The sequence below is a fragment of the Amblyraja radiata genome, unplaced genomic scaffold, assembly GCF_010909765.2.
Source record: "Amblyraja radiata isolate CabotCenter1 unplaced genomic scaffold, sAmbRad1.1.pri scaffold_1079_ctg1, whole genome shotgun sequence".
Lineage (NCBI taxonomy): Eukaryota > Metazoa > Chordata > Chondrichthyes > Rajiformes > Rajidae > Amblyraja > Amblyraja radiata.
In genome coordinates this window covers 2,633-22,517 of record NW_022630261.1, presented here as the reverse complement: position 1 = coordinate 22,517, position 19,885 = coordinate 2,633, and the positions used below count along the sequence as shown (strand labels likewise).

The 19,885-nt window shown below is 51.1% G+C and overlaps 1 protein-coding gene across 1 annotated transcript; it reads left to right on the top strand.

Moving 5' to 3' along the window:
• Nucleotides 1-2,858: 2,858 nt before the first annotated feature.
• Nucleotides 2,859-18,830, top strand: LOC116969731 (cytosolic carboxypeptidase 3-like; the record flags this gene model as incomplete). The annotated part of the gene is made up of 8 exons (XM_033016510.1): nt 2,859-3,057; nt 7,840-8,022; nt 9,055-9,162; nt 11,097-11,244; nt 12,741-13,526; nt 15,400-15,559; nt 17,382-17,508; nt 18,704-18,830. Coding segments are annotated over exons 1-8 (1,838 nt in total), but the record flags the coding sequence as incomplete, so codon positions are not given.
• Nucleotides 18,831-19,885: the final 1,055 nt, after the last annotated feature.

The following is a 19,885-nucleotide window of genomic DNA, read 5'->3' as shown; positions in this document are numbered from 1 at the left end:
GACATCCTTGTGATTGAGGCAGTGCAGCGTAGGTTCACGAGATTGATCCCTGGGATGGCGGGACTGTCATATGAGGAAAGATTAAAAAGACTAGGCTTGTATTCATTGGAGTTTAGAAGGATGAGGGGGGTCTTATAGAAACATATAAAATTATAAAAGGACTGGACAAGCTAGATACAGGAAAAATTTTCCCAATGTTGGGCGAGTCCAGAACCAGGGGCCACAGTCTTAGAATAAAGGGGAGGTCATTTAAGACTGAGGTGAGAAAAAACTTTTTCACCCAGAGTGTTGTGAATTTGTGGAATTCCCTGCCACAAAGGGCAGTGGAGGCCAAGTCACTGGATGGATTTAAGAGAGAGTTAGATAGAGCTCTAGTGGCTAGTGGAGTCAAGGGATATGGGGAGAAGGCAGGCACGGGTTACTGATTGTGGATGATCAGCCATGATCACAATGAATGTCGGTGCTGGCTAGAAGGGCCGAATGGCCTCCTCCTGCACCTATTGTCTATGTTTCTAAAACGTCGGTTGTTCATCAACTCAGTTCAGTTCAGTTTATTGTCACGTGTACCGAGGTACAGTGAAAAGCTTTTGTTGCGTGCTAATCAGTCAGCAGAAAGACTGTACATGATTACAATCGAGCCGTCCACAGTGTACAGATACAGGATAAGGGAATAACTCCACCAGACCTGGACCCCAAGATCTGTACGTCAATGCCGTAAAGGGTCTTGCCATTGGTTATACACTTTCCCCTTCCAGTTTAGTTACGTTTAGTTTAGAGATACAGCGCGGAAACAGGCCCTTCGGCCCACCGAGTCCGCACCGACCGGCGATCACCCCGTATACTAGCATTATCCTACACACGCTCGGGACAATTTACAATTCTTACCGAAGCCAATTGACCTATAAATCTGCACGTCCATGGAGTGTGGGAAGAAACAGGGGCACCCAGAGAAAACCCACCAGGTCACCGGTCACCAGTCAGTGGAAAGAATAGACGTCAGGTCCCGACTCAATCCAGCTACAGTTAGATGTTGCTGGGAAGTTGCTCTCCCCTCCCCCACTGTGGAGAGCTCCCAGCCCCCCCCCACCCTTCCACAGCCATGCCACAGCTAATAAAGATAGACTCAAAAAGCTGGAGCAGCCCAGCGGGACAGACAGCATCTCTGGAGAGAAGGAACGGACAATGCCTTGGGTCAAGACCCCTCCCAGCATCTGCAGTGGTATGAATATTGATTTCTCTCACTTCAGATAACCCGGCATTCCCTCTCTCCATCCCCCCCCCCCCACCCAAGTCACACCAGCTTCTCGTTTTCACCCAACAAACAGCTAACAATGGCCTGTTTCCTTTATCATCATTACCTTTTTGCATATCTTTCATTCATTGTTCTTTATCTCTCCACATCACCGTCTATATATCTCGTTTATCTTCTCCCCTGACCAGTCTGAAGAAGGGCGGTCACGATGGCGCAGCGGCAGAGTTGCTGCCTTACAGCGAATGCAGCGCTGGAGACCCGGGTTCGATCCCGACTACGGGCGCTGTCTGGACGGAGTTTGCACGTTCTCCCCGTGACCTGCGTGGGGTTTTCTCCGAGATCTTCGGTTTCCTCCCACACTCCAAAGACGTACAGGTTTGTCGGTTAATTGGCTTAGTATAAATGTGAAAATTGTCCCTAGTGGGTGTATGATGGTGTTAATGAGCGGGGATCGCTGGTTGGCACGGACCCGGTGGGCCGAAGGGCCTGTTTCTGCGCTGTATCTCTAAACTAAACTAAAATTACTGACAACCATCTTCGCTAATCGGGTCTCGACCTGAAACATCACCCATTCCTTCTCTCCAGAGATGCTGCCTGTCCCGCTGATTACTGCAGCTTTTTGTGTCTATCTGCAGTGCCTTCCTTCAGCTAGTAAATCTGTCTTCAATTATCTTCAGGACGACAGCAATAACTATTGTTGCTGACATTTAAATGCAGTCGGCAATGCAGCAGTCCCCACCTCCCCCCCTCCATCCCTCCCCCCATACCCATCTCCTCCCTCTCCCCTTCCCCCTCCCCCTCTTATACGCATTGCCCAGACAGATGAAGGCAAGCGCACCAAGTGCCATCTTTACCATCTACTTGTGTTGCCACTCTCTGGGAGTTATGGACTATTTTTTCAGACATACAGCATGGAACAGGCCCTTCTCGGCCCACCGAGTCCATGCCGACCAGCGACGACCCTGTAGCATTATCCTACACACGGAGTTTGTCGGCACTGGGCCTGTACTCGCTGGAGTTTAGAAGAATGAGGGGGGACTTCATTGAAACGTACAGAATAGTGAAAGGCCTGGATAGAGTGGATGTGGAGAGAATGTTTCCACCAGTGGGAGAGTCTAGGACTAGAGGTCACAGCCTCAGAATTAAAGGACCTTCTTTTAGGAAGGAGATGAGGAGGAATTTCTTTAGTCAGAGGGTGATGAATCTGTGGAATTCTTTGCCACAGAAGGCTGTGGAGGCCAAATCAGTGAATATTTTTAAGGCAAGGGTAGATGGATTCTTGATTAGTACGGGTGTCAGGGGTTATGGGGAGAAGGCAGGAGAATGGGAGAGATAGATCAGCCATGATTGAATGGCAGAGTAGGCTTGATGGGCCGAATGGCCTAATTCTGCTCCTATCACTTCTGACCTTATGAACACTGGGGACAATTCATAATTCTTACCAAAGCTGATAAGAATAATTCTTACCGACAAACCTGCACGTCTTTGGAGTGTGGGAGGAAACCAGAGCACCCGGAGAAAACCCACGCAGGTCCCCGCGGGGAGAGAACGCGCAAACTTGGTACAGACGGCAGCCGAGGTCAGGACGGAACCCGGGTCCCTGGCGATGTACGGCAGCAGCTCTACCCGCCGCCCATGCTGCTTGGACGTGACTGCTGGCCGTGTGGATAGAAGCCATGGCCGGCGGCTGCTCAGCCCAAGAGCCCCCCTCGTTGTAACAATGACCCCACGCCCAGTGGACCTCGTCTCCCATTGGCCGCCCGCGGTTTCTATGACGACGTCCCCCCCCGTCTCTGACCTCAGCGGTGGGTGTCGGAGGTCAATCTTTGTTAGCCAATCAAAAATGAAAGGGCACCAAAGGCAGCAGTGGGTTGGATTGTGGGACAAAGATTTGACTCGCTTCAGCCCAATAGGCATTAGACGGGGCGAGCTGCGAGACACGTCTCCTCTGCGGCACAAACCTCGCTCTGACGTTCATTTGGAGAAGGAAACGCAAAATATATTGGAGCATGCATGAGAGTGGAGCACACCATGTTTGTGAGTAGACGTTTCACAGAGTGCTGGAGTAACTCAGTGGGTCAGGCAGCATCTGTGGAGAACATGGATAGGTGACGTTTCACAGAGTGCTGGAGTAACTCAGCGGGTCAGGCAGCATCTGTGGAGAACATGGATAGGTGACGTTTCACAGAGTGCAGGAGTAACTCAGCGGGTCAGGCAGCATCTGTGGAGAACATGGATAGGTGACGTTTCACAGAGTGCTGGAGTAACTCAGTGGGTCAGGCAGCATCTCTGGAGAACATGGATAGGTGACGTTTCACAGAGTGCTGGAGTAACTCAGTGGGTCATGCCGGCGGGTCACACGCTGAGAGAATGGAGCGGCTGGGCTTGTACACTCTGGAGTTTAGAAGGATGAGAGGATATCTTATTGAAACATATAAGATTATTAAGGGTTTGGACACGCTTGAGGCTGGAAACATGTTCCCGATGTTGGGGGAGTCCAGAACCAGGCGCCACAGTTTAAGAATAAGGAGTAAGCCATTTAGAACGGAGACGAGGAAACACTTTTTCACACAGAGAGTTGTGAGTCTGTGGAATTCTCTGCTTCAGAGGGCGGTGAAGGCAGGTTCCCTGGATACTTTCAAGAGAGAGCTAGATAGGGCTCTTAAAGTTAGCGGAGTCAGGGGATATGGGGAGAAGGCAGGAATGGGGTACTGATTGTGGATGATCAGCCATGATCACATTGAATGGCGGTGCTGGCTCGAAGGGCCGAATGGCCTACTCCTGCACCTATTGTTTATTGTCTATTGCATCTCTGGAGAGAAGGAATGGGTGATGTTTCGGGTCGAGACGCTCTTCTTCAGACTGAGAGTCAGGGGAGAGGGAGACAAGGGGTATGGAGGGGACTGTAGGTTTACAAGATTAATTCCCAGGATGGCGGGACTGTCATGTGCTGAGAGAATGGAACAGCTGGGCTTGTATACTCTGGAGTTTAGAAGAATGAGAGTGCATCTTATTGAAACATATATGGGTAAGGTGTGAAAACGAGAGATCAAAGAGGGCGAAGTTCAAGGGTCATGTGGAATAGATCGTTGTTAGCTGGGGAAGATGTTATCAAGGCATTCAAAGATCAAATTTAATCTAGAGGAGAGTCAGACTCGGGCTGCACGGTGGCGCAGCGGTAGAGTTGCTGCCTTATAGCGAATGCAGCGCCGGAGACCCGGGTTCGATCCTGACGACGGGTGCTGCCTGTGCAGAGTTTGCACGTTCTCCCTGTGACCTGCATGGTTTTTCTCCGAGATCTTCGGTTTCCTCCCACACTCCAAAGATGTGCATGTTGGCTTAATTGGCTTGGTGTAAATGTAAAAATTGTCCCTAGTGTGTGTCGGGACATGGCTGATCATCCCCAATCAGTACCCCGTTCCTGCCTTCTCCCCATATCCCCTGACTCCGCTGTCTTTAAGAGCCCTATCTAGCTCCCTCTTGAAAGCATCCAGAGAACCTGCCTCCACCGCCCTCTGAAGCAGAGAATTCCACAGACTCACCACTCTCTGAGAAAAAGTGTTTCCTCATCTCTGTTCTAAATGGCTTACCCTTTATTCGTAAACTGTGGCCCCTGGTTCTGGACTCCCTCAACATCGGGAACATGTTTCCTGCCTCTAGCGTGTCCAAACCCTTAATAATCTTATATGTTTCAATGAAATACCCTCTCATCCTTCTAAACTCCAGAGTGTACAAGCCCAGCCGCTCCATTCTCTCAGCATATGACAGTCCCTCCATCCCGGGAATTAACCTGGTGAACCTACGCTGCACTCCCTCAATAGCAAGAATGTAGAGTGGACTTCCTGTTTTAATTGTAAAAACTAACATTGCCTTTCTCCCCACAGGCTAAAGACGTATATTTGCAGTTTATGCGAAAGCACTTCTCTCAGAAACAGACAGGTCAGTCATCGAATCTTACCTCATCGAAACGTACCGAATAGTGAAAGAGCTGGGTGGAGTTGATGCGTAGAAGATGTTTCCACTAGTGGGAGAGTCTAGGACCAGAGGGCACAGCCTCGGAATTAAAGGATATTCCTTTAGGAAGGAGATGAGGAGGAATTTCTTTACCCAGATGGTGGTGAATCTGTGGAATTCTTTGCCACAGATGGCTGTGGAGGCCGACAGTTTATATTTTTAAGGCAGAGATAGGTATATTCTTGGTAGATTCTAAGTAGATTCTCCTCTCCTCTCGTCTCTTACCCTCTCCTCTCCTCTCCTCTCCTCTCCTCTCCTCTCCTCTCCTCTCCTCTCCTCTCCTCTCCTCTCCTCTCCTCTCCTCTCCTCTCCTCTCCTCTCCTCTCCTCTCCTCCCCTCTCCTCCCCTCTCCTGCCTCCACCGCCCTCTGAGGCAGAGAATTCCACATGCTCACCACTCTCTGTGCGAAAAAGTGTTTCCTCGTCTCCGTTCTAAATGGCTTACTCCTTATTCTTAAACTGTGGCCCCTGGTTCTGGACTCCCCCAACATCAGGAACATGTTTCCTGCCTCTAGCGTGTCCAAGCCCTTAACAATCTTATATGTTTCAATGAGATCCTCTCTCACCCTTCTAAACTCCAGAGTGTATAAGCCCAGCCCCTCCATTCTCTCAGCGTATGACAGTCCCGCCATCCCGGGAATTAACCTTGTAAACCTACGCTGCACTCCCTCAATAGCAAGAATGTCCTTCCTCAAATTAGGGGACCAAAACTGCACACAATACTCCAGGTGTGGTCTCACTAGGGCTCTGTACAACTGCAGAAGGACCTCTTTGCTCTTATACTCGATTGCTCTTGTTATAAAGGCAGAGACAGATAAATTCTTGATTAGTACGGGTGTCAGAGGTTATGGGGAGAAGGCAGGGGAATGGGGTTCGGAGGGAGAGATAGATCAGCCATGATTGAATGGTGGAGTTGACTTGATGGGTCAGCTTGCCTGGCTCAGCAGCTCCCTCTACAGGTCCGTGTAGATGGGGCATCTTGGTCGGCATGAATGAGTTAGAAACATAGAAAATTAGAAAATAGGTGCAGGAGTCGGCCATTCGGCCTTTCGAGCCAGCACCGCCATTCAATATGAGCATGGCTGATCATCCAAAGTCAGTTCCTGCTTTCTCCCCATAGCCCTTGATTCCCTTAGCCCAAAGAGCTAAATCTAACTCTCTCTTGAAAACATCCAGTGAATTGGCCTCCACTGCCTTCTGTGGTAGAGAATTCCACAGATTCACAACTCTCTGGGTGAAAAGGTTTTTCCTCATCTCAATCCTAAATGGCCTCTCCCTTAATCTTAAACTGTGACCCCTGGTTCTGGACTCCTCCAACTTTGGGCCGAAGGGCCAGCACACAAACCAACCTCACTTCCATTGACTCCATCTACACCTCGCCCTGCCTCGGCAAGGCCAGCAGCATAATCAAGGACCTGTCTCACCCTGGTCACTCCCTCTTCTCCCCTCTCCCATCAAGCAAGAGGTACAGAATTGTGAAACCGCACGCACACCTCCAGATTCAGGGACAGTTTCTTCCCAGCTGTTATCAGGCAACTGAATCATCCTCTCACCAACCAGAGAGCAGTGCTGAACTACTATCTACCTCATTGGTGACCCTTGGACTATCTTTGATCGGACTTTACTGGCTTTACCTTGCACTAAAACGTTATTCCCTTATCATGTATCTGTGCACAGAAATGCTGGAGAAACTCAGCGGGTGAGGCAGCATCTATGGAGAGAAGGAAATAGGTGACGTTTCAGGTCGAGACCCTTCTTCAGAGTGACGTGGTCAGCAATTCAGAATTCAGTCTGAAGAAGGGTCTCGACCTGAAACATCACCTATTCCTTCTCTCCATAGATGCTGCCTCACCCGCTGAGTTTCTCCAGCATTTTTTTCTACCTTCAATCTTTCCAGCATCTGCAGTCCTTTCTTAAACATGTACACCGTGGGCGGCTCGATTGTAATCATAGACAATAGACAATAGGTGCAGGAGTAGGCCATTCGGCCCTTCGAGCCAGCACCGCCATTCAATGTGATCATGGCTGATCATCCACAATCAGTAACCCGTTCCTGCCTTCTCCCCATATCCCCTGACTCCGCTATCTCTAAGAGCCCTATCTAGCTCTCTCTTGAAAGTATCCAGAGAACCGGCCTCCACCGCCCTCTGAGGCAGAGAATTCCACAGACTCACAACTCTCTGTGAGAAAAAGTGTTTCCTTGTCTCCGTTCTAAATGGCCGACCCATTATTAAACTGTGGCCCCTGGTTCTGGACTCCCCCAACATCGGGAACATGTTTCCTGCCTCTAGCATGTCCAAACCCTCAATAATCTTATATGTTTCAATGTTATAGCCTCTTATCCTTCTAAACTCCAGAGTATACAAGCGCAGCTGCTCCATTCTCTCAGCATATGACACTGGGTTTGTATACTCTGGAGTATACAAGCCCAGCGTGTATAGTCTTTCCGCTGACTGGATAGCACGCAACCATGGCTTTTCATTGTAATTTGGTACACGTGACAATAAACTAAACTGAACTCAAACGGAGCTGTGTGTGCAGTGTGACTCCAAGACTTCAATCCTTCGCCTGCAGGGTTTCAGAAGAAGCTGCTTCTGCCGCGCACCACGCAAGTGGTGATCGAGGACGGCTTTGAGGGGCTCGTCCATCGCTTGTGTGAACCGTGGGATCTCCACGGACTCCCCACCAAGCAGTCAGAACAGCCCGTGTGCTGGCCCCAGGAGTGCCAGGTCATTAAGGAGAGGATCAGGCACATTGGTGAGACCCTTGTTGGGTAACCTCTCACTAACCACCTGCCCCCCACCAAACCCCGACCCCCTTCTTCCCCAACCCCAACCCACCTCCTACCTCTCCATCCCCCACCCCCATCTCACCAACCCCCCCGTCAAACCCCCACCCCCTTCCTCCCCAACCCCAACCCCCCTCCTCCCCAACCCCCTACCAAACCCCCACCCCCTCCTCCCCAACCCCCACCCCCTTCCTCCCCCTTCCTCCCCAACCCCCAGTACGGGTGTCAGGGGTTAATCAATAATGTTTTATTATTAATGTTTAATACTTTATGTGTCATTCCTAACTGTCACTGTATGTCATGTTGCCACTTGCGGGCAAAGCACCAAGGCAAATTCCTTGTATGTGAATACTTGGCAAATAAACGTATTCATTCATTATGGGGAGAAGGCAGGGGAATGGGGTAAGGAGGGAGAGATAGATCAGCCATGATTGATTGAATGGCGGAGTGGACTCGATGGGCCGAATGGCCTAATTCTACTCCTATCATTTATGACCTTTTACTCTGGAGGCTATGAACTCTGGTCCTAGACTCTCCCACTAGTGGAAACATCCTCTCCACATCCACTATGCAGGCTGAACGGCCTAAAACCCCTGTCCCACGGTACGAGTTCATTCCAAGAGCTCTCCCGAGTTTGCCCTGATTCGAACTCGGAGATTTACGATAATGGCCGCTCGTCGGTATTCGGGGCTCTCGTGGACATTTTTTCATCATGTTGAAAAATCTTCACGAGTCTTCCCGTGCTTACCTGCCGTCTGCCGTTAGCGAGTCTTCCCGAGTACCTGCCGTCAGCGCTAAGAGACGTCCCCGAGCTCCGACGTACCCGCTACGTTCATTCTCCGTGCTTACCACGAGTTTGATTTTTTTTTAAAACTCGGGACAGCTCTTTGAATGAACTCGCATCGTGGGACAGGGCTTTGACTCTGCACTTGTGACTTAACGTATGAACGTATGTCCCTCGAGTTTGTTGCCTTGCCTGAGTGTTGTGTCTTGTTGTGCAGAGGGGGTCTCGCTGGGCCCAGAACCGCTTTACCGTGCGACCGGTTTGGAACAAGCCCCGATCTACACGGACACCGATGAGGGTGAATTGGTTTACGAAACCAATAAAGGTACGGCGACAGTCGAAAGCAAAGTCCCCGACCTGAAACATCCCCCCCTGTCCATCCCTCACCACAGAAGCCGCCTGACACCACCCCCCCCCCCCCCCACCCCCCCACTGAGTTCCTCCGGCACTTTGCACTTTGATTGTTCACGATTCCAACATCTGCAGTTCCTTGTGTCTCCTCTCGACCAGAAATGACCTGAAGTTTCTCCCTCTTTAGTTCAATTTAGTTTTCAGTTTCGTTCAGAGGTACAGCGCAGAAACAGGCTCTTCGGCCCACCGGGTCCGCACCGACCAGCGATCCCCGCACGTTCACGCCATCCCACACCCACCGGGGACAATTTTTACACTTATACCAATCCAATCAGCCTGCACGTCTTTGGAGTGTGGGAGGAAAACAGAAGATCTCGGATAAAACCCACGCTGGTCGCAGGGAGAACGTACAAACTCCGTACAGACAGCACCCGTAGTCCGGTCTCTGGTGCTGTGAGGCAGCAACTCTACCTCTGCGCCACCGTGACGCCCCCAAAGGTTGTAAATGGAAGTTAATAGGAGGGGAGATGCTATCAGTTGCCTGACAACAGCTGGGATGAAACTGCTCACCACTTTTTGCCCATGTTTGGCCCATATCCCACCTCATATTGGGGATGATCAGCCATGATCACATTGAATGGCGGTGCTGGCTTGAAGGGCCGTATGGCCTACTCCTGCACCTATTGTCTATTGATTCCTATCCATGTATCTGTCCAAACAAGTTGATAGGTTCAAAAGGTGTAGGAGCAGAATTAGGCCATTCGGCCCATCTACTCTACTCCGCCATTCGATCACGGCTGATCGATCTCTCCCTCTCAACCCCATTCTCCTGCCTTCTCCCCGTAACCACGGATACCTGTACTAATCAAGAATCTGTCAACCTCCGCCTTTAAAAACATCCACTGGCTTGGCCTCCGCAGCCATCTGTGGCAGTGAGCTCCACAGATTCAACACCCACTGACTAAAAGGGGGAGTTAATATATGGGCAGTTGTATGGGCAGTGAGACCACACCTGGAGTATGTGTGCAGTTTTAGTCTCCAAATTTGAGGAAAGACATTCTTGCTATTCAGGGAGTGCAGCGTAGGATCACCAGGATAATACCCGGGATGGCGGGACTGTCATATGCTGAGAGAATGGAGCGGCTGGGCTTGTATACTCTGGAGTTTAGAAGGATCAGAGGGGATCTTATTGAAACATATAAGATTATTATGGGATTGGACACTCTAGAAGCCGGAAACATGTTCCCGATGTTGGGGGAGATCAGAACCAGGGGCCACAGTTTAAGAATAAGGGGTAAGCCATTTAGAACGGAGATGAGGAAACACCTTTTCACATAGAGAGTGGTGAGTCTGTGGAATTCTCTGCCTCAGAGGGCAGTGGAGGCCGGTTCACTGGATACTTTCAAGAGAGAGCTCTTAAAGATAGCGGTGTCAGGGGATATGGGGAGAAGGCAGGAACGGGGTACTGATTGGGGATGGTCAGTCATGATCACATTGAATGGCGGTGCTGGCTTGAAGGGCTGCATGGCCTACTCCTGCATGTTTCTTGTCTCCAGCGTGTCCAAATTCTTAACAATCTTATATGTTTCAATAAGATTCCCTCTCATCCTTGTAAACTCCAGAGTGTACAAGCCCAGCCGCTCCATTCTCTCAGCGTATGACAGTCCCGCCATCCCGGGAATTAACCTTGTAAACCTACGCTGCACTCCCTCAATAGCAAGAATGTCCTTCCTCAAATTAGGGGACCAAAACTGCACTCAACACTCCAGGTGTGGTCTCACTAGGGCTCTGTACAACTGCAGAAGGGCCTCTTTGCTCCTATACTCGACTCCTCTTGTTATGAAGTCCAACATGAAGGCCATTCGCTTCTGCTATGGGGCCGCTGAGCGGACTGTGTTTGTCTCCCAGATTACCTGCAGCCGTTCTTCACCTTTGCCCGAGTGGGAGGGAGTTCGCGGCCACTGACGGAGGCAGCCGTTAACGTCGGCCAGCAGGACAGCACCCTGATATTCGAGTCTCGCTTTGAGTGCGGCAACCTGCAGAGAGCTCTTAAAGTGTACGTGAGTCTACTTTGCCCAGCGTGGCGGGGAATGGCTGGAACACGCCAAGAGGGACAGTTATGTTGCCGCCCCCCCCCCCCGGAGAGCGACGGGCCGGGCGTGAGAGCAGCCGGCCCTTGTCCAGCCCCACCGGGTTCAAACGCGTGTAGTACTTGCCGTTGAGCAAACCCCCGCTCAGCCGGAATTATTCGTCGGACCCAGGTGCCGTAATCCTTCGCTGCCTTTCCTCGACACCCCTCCTAGACGCAGGGAGGCGTGTCCAGTACAGGCTCCTCCTCCACACCCTACACTTCCTCGCCCTGGTCCACTGTCCAGGCACCAAGTGGCGGTCGGTGTTGCCTTCCGGTCATGAGGGGGCCCCCCGGTGGGGGGTCCCTCTACGCAGGGATTCTCCCCCCCCCCTCTACATTGGGGACCTGGGGTGGAGGGTATTGCACCGAGGTGTTCCCTGCAACCGGTTTCTCTCGCGGTTCACGGACTCGCCAGCCGCCTGCCACTGGTGCGGGCTGGAATAGTCTGTGTACCACGTGTATATGGAGTGCGTGAGATTGCAGCCACTGTTTGAATACCTAAAGGGGCTGCTCCTTGCCTTCTGGCTGCACTTCACACCCACCATCCTCATCTTTGGACACCCTGTGCGTAGGGGAGAGGGCTGAAGATGTCCTGGTCGGGTTCGCTCCTGGGACTGGGCCGAGTCGGCCATCCGCCAGTCACGGCACCAGGCGGAAGAGGGCTCTGCCCGAGCCGGCTGCCTGCCCCTATTCCAGCGTTAATGTCCGCGCCCGGGTGGCGTTAGAGAGGGGACTACGCACTGCCCACGGGCACCCTGGGGGATTTCAGGGACCGCTGGGCACCGCGGGGGGGTGGAATGAATCCTGGACATGGATTGTAATATAGTTATATAGTAGTATATTTAGTATATTTGTTGGTCTTGTATTATGGTGGTGGGTTCTGGTTTGTTTCATTGTAGTGTAATATTATTTTTAATAATCGAATACATTTTTTTAATTTAAAAAAAAGAGAGACAGTTAGATAGAGTTCTTAGGGCCAATGGAGTCAGGGGATATGGGGAGAAGGCAGGAATGGGGTACTGATTCTGGATGATCTGCCATGATCACATTGAATGGCGGTGCTGGCTCGAAGGGCCGAATGGCCTACTCCTGCACCTGTTGTGTATTGTCTATTGAATGGCGGTGCTGGCTCGAAGGGCCGAATGGCCTACTCCTGCACCTGTTGTGTATTCAACCAATCAATCAGTTTTATTCGTCACTTGTACATAAAGTGCAGTGAAATGAATTTGCCAGCAGCGGTACAATGAAAAAGAACACACAATACACAATAAAAATTTAACATAAACATCCACCACAGCATTCATCACTGTGGTGGAAGGCACAACATTCGGCCAGTCCTCCCTCCTCCATTGTGTATTGTCTGTCTATCTGTGGTGTGTGAGTCGGTGCTGACTGAGTGAGTGTGTGTGTTGCCTCCACAGTGGTGAACGCGAGTACACGCTGGTGTTGCGGACGGACATGTACACGGCCAGACACACGCAGTGGTTTTACTTCCAGGTGCGGAACACCCGCCGCTCGCTGCCCTACCGCTTCACCATCGTCAACCTGATGAAGCCCAGCAGCCTGTACAACAGGGGCATGAGGCCACTCCTCTACTCGGCTCGGGACGCCCAGGACGGCGGCCGGGGCTGGCGCAGGGTGGGCGACCAGATCAACTACTACAGGAACGGCCACGTGTCGGGTGGGGGGCGCCAGTACTTCTCCCTCACCTGGACCTTCCAGTTCCCCCACGACGCCGACACCTGCTACTTTGCCCACTGCTACCCCTACACCTACTCCGACCTGCAGGACTACCTGCTCCAGGTGGCCACCAGCCCGGCCAAGAGCAAGCTGTGCAAGGTGAGGGTCCTGTGCCGGACGCTGGCCGGCAACATGGTCTACCTGCTGACCGTCACCAACCCGTCTCGCAGCCCGCGGGAGGCGGCGGCCAAGCGGGCGGTGGTGCTGACGGCCAGGGTGCACCCGGGCGAGAGCAACAGCTCCTGGGTGATGAAGGGGCTCCTCGACTGCCTGCTGGGCAGCTCGGCCGACGCCTCCCTCCTGCGCGACACCTTCCTCTTCAAGATCGTGCCCATGATCAACCCCGACGGCGTCATCGTCGGTAACTATCGCTGCTCCCTCGCCGGCCGCGACCTCAACCGCCAGTACCGCACCATCCACAAGGACCACTACCCCCCAGTCTGGTACACCAGGAGGCTCATCAAGAGGTGAGCAGCCCCTCGTGAATGGATAGCAGCAGAAATTAGGCCAAGTTAAAAAAAAAATGCAGGTTCATGGGGTAGGAGCAAATTAGGCCATTCGGCCCATCAAGTCTAAGGCCATTCGGCCCATTGAGGGCCTGTTTCCGCACTGTATCGCGAAATTAATTAAAATAATATATGCAGAAGGATACAAGGTTCTGGAAGGACTCATGGGGCAAAGATAGACCAGTCATAAGTTTATTGGGTAGGAGTAAATTAGGCCATTCAGTCCATCAAGTCTACTCTGCCATTCAATCACGGCTGGTCTTTCTCTCCCTCCTAGCCCCATTCTCCTGCCTCTATACAATATACAACCCCATAACAATAGACAATAGACAATTGGCAATAGGTGCAGGAGAAGGCCATTCGGCCCATCAAGTCTACTCCACCGTCCAATCACTGCTGGTCTATCTCTCATTCCAAAGATATCCCATACTCCAAAGAAGTGCAGGTTTTTGTCGGTTAATTGGCTTTAGTAAACTTGTAAATTGTCCGTCGTGTGTGCAGGGTAGTGTTGTTGTGCAGGGATTGCTGGCAGGCGTGGACTTGAGGGCCTATTTTCCGCACTGTATCACTAAATTAAACTAAAAATAATATGCAGAAGGATACAAAGGGAACTCATGGGGCAAAGATAGACCAGCCGTAAGTTTGTGTTCATGGGGTAGGAGAAAATTAGGCCATTCGGCCCATCAAGTCTACTCCGCCATTCAATCATGGCTGTCTATCTCTCCCTCTCAACCCCTTTCTCTTGCCTTCTCCCCATAACCTCTGACACCCGTACTAATCAAGAATCTATCTATGCCTTAAAAATACACAATGGCTTGGCCTCCACAGCCTTCTGTGGCAAAGGATTCCACCAATTCACCACCCTCTAACTAAAGAAATTCCTCCTCATCTCTTAAAGATAGCGGAGTCAAGGGATTTGAGGAGAAGGCCCTTCGAGCCAGCACCGCCATTCACTTAGATCATGGCTGATCATCCACAATCAGTACCCCGTTCCTGCCTTCTCTCCATATCCCCTGACTCCGCTATCTTTAAGAGCCCTATCTAACTCTCTCTTGAAAGTACCCAGAGAACCGGCCTCCACCGCCCTCTGAGGCAGAGAATTCCACAGACTCACAACTTTCTGGGTAAAAAAGTCTTTCCTCATCTCTGTTCTAAATGGCTTACTCCTTATTCTTAAACTATGGCCCCTGGTTCTGGACATCGGGAGCATGTTTCCTGCCTCTAGCATGTCCAAACCCGTAATAATGTTATATGTTTCAATAAGATACCTTCTCATCCTTCTAAATTCCAGAGTATACAAGCTCCATTCTCTCAGCATATGACAGTCCCGCCATCCCAGGAATTAACCTCGTGAACCTACACTGCACTCCCTCAATAGCAAGAATGTCCTTCCTCAAATTTGAAGACCAAAACTGCACACAATACTCCAGGTGTGGTCTCACCAGGGCCCTGTACAACTGCAGAAGGACCTCTTTGCTCCTAGTCTCAGCTCCTCTTGTTATGAAGGCCAACATGGGACCCCCAGATCCTGTTGTACTTCCCCTTTTCCCAACTTGACACCATTTAGATAGTAATCTGCCTTCCTGTTTTGGATACCAAAGTGGATAACTTCACATTTATCCACATTAAACTGCATCTGCCAGGCATCTGCCCACTCCCCCAACCTGTCCAAGTCACCCCTGCATTCTCATAGCATCCTCCTCACAGTTCACACTGCCACCCAGCTTTGTGTCATCTGCAAATTTGCTCATGTGACATTGAATCAGTGATGTTGCAATAGCAGGGAGAGAGGTGAGATTGCACCAAAGCCCTTCTGATTGTGGCCTCTTTGCAGGCTGCTGGAGGAGAGGACGGTGCTGTTGTACTGTGACCTCCATGGGCACAGCCGCAAGCAGAACATCTTCATGTACGGCTGTCAGGAGCACAGTACCCTGGCCACGTGCGCCCAGCAGCGGGTGCTGCCTCTCATGCTCAGCAAGAACTGCAACGACAAGGTAAAGGCAGAGGTGATGAGAGACGGCTCCCCCTCCCGTCAAACCCTGCACCGACATCACCCTGCCACATGGGTCGCATGGGTAAACCCAGCACCAACATCACCCTGCACCCATCACACGCGGACCACGCTAGTAAACCCCACACCGCTAAACCTGGCACCGATATACCTGGACCAAGAATCACCCTGCCGCCCATCACACGAGGACTGCGCTGGCAAACTTCCCCTGTCTCCCATTATTCACGTTCATAAGAGCTAGGAGCAGAATTATAAGGTCAAAGTGATAGGAGTAGAATTAGGCCGTTTGGCCCATCAAGTCTACTCCGCCATTCAATCATGGCTGATCTATTTCTCCCTCCTAACCCCATTCTCCTGCCTTCTCCCCGTAGAAGAATAAAGAAATTCCTCCTCATCTCCTGCCTAAAGGAACGGCCTTTAATTCTGAGGCTGTGACCTCTGGTTCTAGACTCTCCCAATAGTGGAAACATCCTCTCCACATCCACTCTATCCAAGCCTTTCAATTAGATCTTCCCCCCCCCCAACGCCTCATCCTTCTAAACTCCAGCGAGTACAGGCCCAGTGCCAGCAAATGCTCATCATATGTTAACCCACTCATTCCTGGGATCATTCTTGTAAACCTCCTCTAGACCCTCTCCAGAGCCAGCACAGCCGTCCTGAGATATGGGGCCACTTTCTCTCCACTGACTTGGCCTCCATAACCTTCTGTGGGAAAAAATTCCACAGATTCACCACCCTCTGACTAAAGAAATTTCTGCTCATCTCCTTCCTAAAGGAACGTCCTCTAATTCTGAGGCTGTGACCTCTAGTCCTGGACTCTCCCACTAGTGGAAACATCCTCTCCACATCCACTCTATACTAATGGGGCTGTCCCACTTATGACTGCGATAGATCCCCTCGATGGAAGGGAGGTCAGAGCCGATGCCGGCGCCCGTCATAGGTCGTTACAGGTCGCCGAACATTTTCAAACAAGTTGAAAATCCAGCGGCGACCAGAACAAGGTACGACTCTTTGGGCGACTACTCATGACCATACAGGCTTCACCCCGCGACATGTCGACACATGACGTCTCTATGGTCCTGAGTCGTCTCCTCAGTCACCCAAAGAGTCGTAGCGTCTTTCTGGTCGCCGCTGGATTTTCAACATGTTGAAAATGTTCGGCGACCTGCAATGACCCATGGCGGGTGCCGGCAGTCACCGAAAAAGTCGGGTAAGTGGGACAGGTCCCTAAGCTTTTCACTATTCTGTGCGTTTCCTGTGCACTGGAGAGGAAAAGACTACAAAAAGTAGTAAACACTGCCCAGTCCATCATCGGCTCTGACCTTCCTTCCATCGAGGGGATCTATCACAGTCGCTGCCTCAAAAAGGCTGGCAGTATCATCAAGGACCCACACCATCCTGGCCACACACTCATCTCCCCGCTGCCTTCAGGTAGAAGGTACAGGAGCCTGAAGACTGCAACATCCAGGTTCAGGAATAGCTACTTCCCCACAGCCATCAGGCTATTAAACCTGGCTCGGACAACACTATGAACATTATCTGTTATTTGCACGTTATCAGTTTATTTATTCATGTGTGTATATATTTACATAATGGTATATGGACACACTTATCTGTTCTGTATTTATGCCTACTATGTTCTGTTGTGTTGAAGCAAACCAAGAATTTCATTGTCCTATCAGGGACACACGACAATAAACTCTCTTGAATCTTGAATCAATGAGGCCCACCATGGTTCTAGACTCCAGTCAGTACAGGCCCAGTGTTGAGAAACTCTCTTCTTGTGTCCGTTTGTCTCCACACAGTTCTCCTTCCAGAGCTGCAAGTTCCACATCAAGCGGGAGAAGGAAGGGACGGGGCGAGTGGTGGCGTGGAGGTTGGGTGTAGCCAACAGTTACACGCTAGAGGCCACCTTCTGCGGTTCTACCATCGGTGAGTGCCGTGCCGCCCCGCGCCGGCGGTCAGAGACCCTTCCCTTCGCTCTTCATGGGGGTTACAAAATGGGAAACAATAGACAATAGGTGCAGGAGTAGGCCATTCGGCCCTTCGAGCCAGCACCGCCATTCAATGCGATCATGGCTGACCATCCACAATCAGTACCCCGTTCCTGCCTTCTCCCCATATCCCCTGACTCCGCTATCTTTAAGAGCCCTATCTAGCTCTCTCTTGAAAGTATCCAAAGAACTGACCTCCACCGCCCTCTGAGGCAGAGAATTCCACAGACTCACAACTCTCTGTGTGAAAAAGTGTTTCCTCGTCTCCGTTCTAAATGGCTTACCCCTTATTCTTAAACTGTGGCCCCTGGTTCTGGATTCCCCCAACATCGGGAACATGTTTCCTGCCTCTAGCGTGTCAAAACCCTTAATAATCTTATATGTTTCAATAAGGTCGCCTCTCATCCTTCTAAACTCCAGAGTGTACAAGCCCAGCCGCTCCATTCTCTCAGCATATGACAGTCGCGCCATCCCGGGAATTAACCTTGTAAACCTACGCTGCACTCCCTTAATAGCAAGAATGTCCTTCCTCAAATTAGGGGACCAAAACTGCACACAATACTCCAGGTGTGGTCTCATTAGGGCCCTGTACAACTGCAGAAGGACCTCTTTGCTCCTATACTCTACTCCTCAAGACCCTTGCCTTCGCTCTTCATGGGGGTTACAAAATGGGGAAGCCTCGAAACAAAGGGCTGCAGGTGCTGGGATAACGCACAAAATGACACATAGTGCTGGAGTAACTCAAGGCGGCACGGTGGCGCAGCGGTAGAGTCGCTGCCTTACAGCGCCAGAGACCCGGGTTTGATCCCGACTACGGGTGCTGTCTGTACGGAGTTTCTACCTTCTCCCCGTGGCTCGCGTGGGTTTTCTCCGAGATCTTCAGTTTCCTCCCACACTCCAATGACGCACAGGTTTGTAGGTTAATTGGCTACAAACCTGTTGTCTATTGAAACCGGAGCACCCGGAGAAAACCAACGCAACCAACATACAAATTGTACACAGACAGCACCCATAGTCAGGATGGAACCCGGGTCACTGGCGCTGTGAGGCAGCAACTCTATCGCTGTGCCACCGTGCCGCTCACCATGGTCTTTATTCTCTAACGATTCTTCACTTTGATGGTCTAATTGCAGGAAATAAAAGCAATATCCATTTCAACGTGGGAGATCTGGAAGGTATGGGCGCGCAGTTTTGCGACACACTGCTGGACTACTGTGACCCTGACGAATCCAAGGTAACACAGGCCATGTACGACACAGAGTTAGTGGAGTAACTCAGCGACTCTTGCTATTGAGGGAGTGCAGTGTAGGTTCACCAGGTTAATTCCCGGGACGGCGGGACTGTCATATGCTAAGAAAATGGAGCGGCTGGGCTTGTACACTCTGGAGTTTAGAAGGATGAGAGGGAATCTCATTGAAACATATAAGATTGTTAAGGGCTTGGACACGCTAGAGGCAGGAAACATGTTCCTGATGTTGGGGGAGTCCAGAACCAGGGGCCACAGTTTCAGAATACGGGGTAAGCCATTAAGAACGGAGATGAGGAAACACTTTTTCACACAGAGAGTTGTGAGTCTGTGGAATTCTCTGCCTCAGAGGGCGGTGGAGGCCGGTTCTCTGGATACTTTCAAGAAAGAGCTAGATAGGGCTCTTAAAGATAACGGAGTCAGGGGATATGGGGAGAAGGCAGGAACGGGGTACTGAATGTGGATGATCAGCCGATGAATGGTGGTGCTGGCTCAAAGGGCCGAATGGCCTACTCCTGCACCTATTGTTTATTGTCTATTGTCTATTGTGAGTCAGGCAGCATCTTTGAAGAAGGGTCCGACCTGAAACGTCACCCATTCCTTCTCTCCAGCGATGCTGCCTATCCTGCTGAGTTACTCCAGCATTTTGGGTCCATCTCTGGAGAACATGGATAGGTGACGTTTCAGGTCAGAAACTTTCTTCAGACTGATTGTAACGGGGGAGGGAGGGGGGGAGGGGGGGGAGCTAGAAAAGAGAGGTGGGGACGGGACAAAGCAAGCAGATGAGAGGTGATGACAAAAATGCTGGAGAAACTCAGCGGGTGAGGCAACATCTATGGAGCAAAGGAATAGGTGACTTTTTGGGTCGAGACCCTTCTTCAGACTGATGTGGGGATGGTGGGGGCGGGAAGAAGAATGGAAGAGGCGGAGACAGTGGGCTGTGGGAGAGCTGGGAAGGGGGAGGGGAAGGAGGGAGAAAGCAAGGACTACCTGAAATTGGAGAAGTCAATGTTCATACCGCTGGAGTGTAAACTGCCCGAGCGAAATACGAGGTGCTGCTCCTCCAATT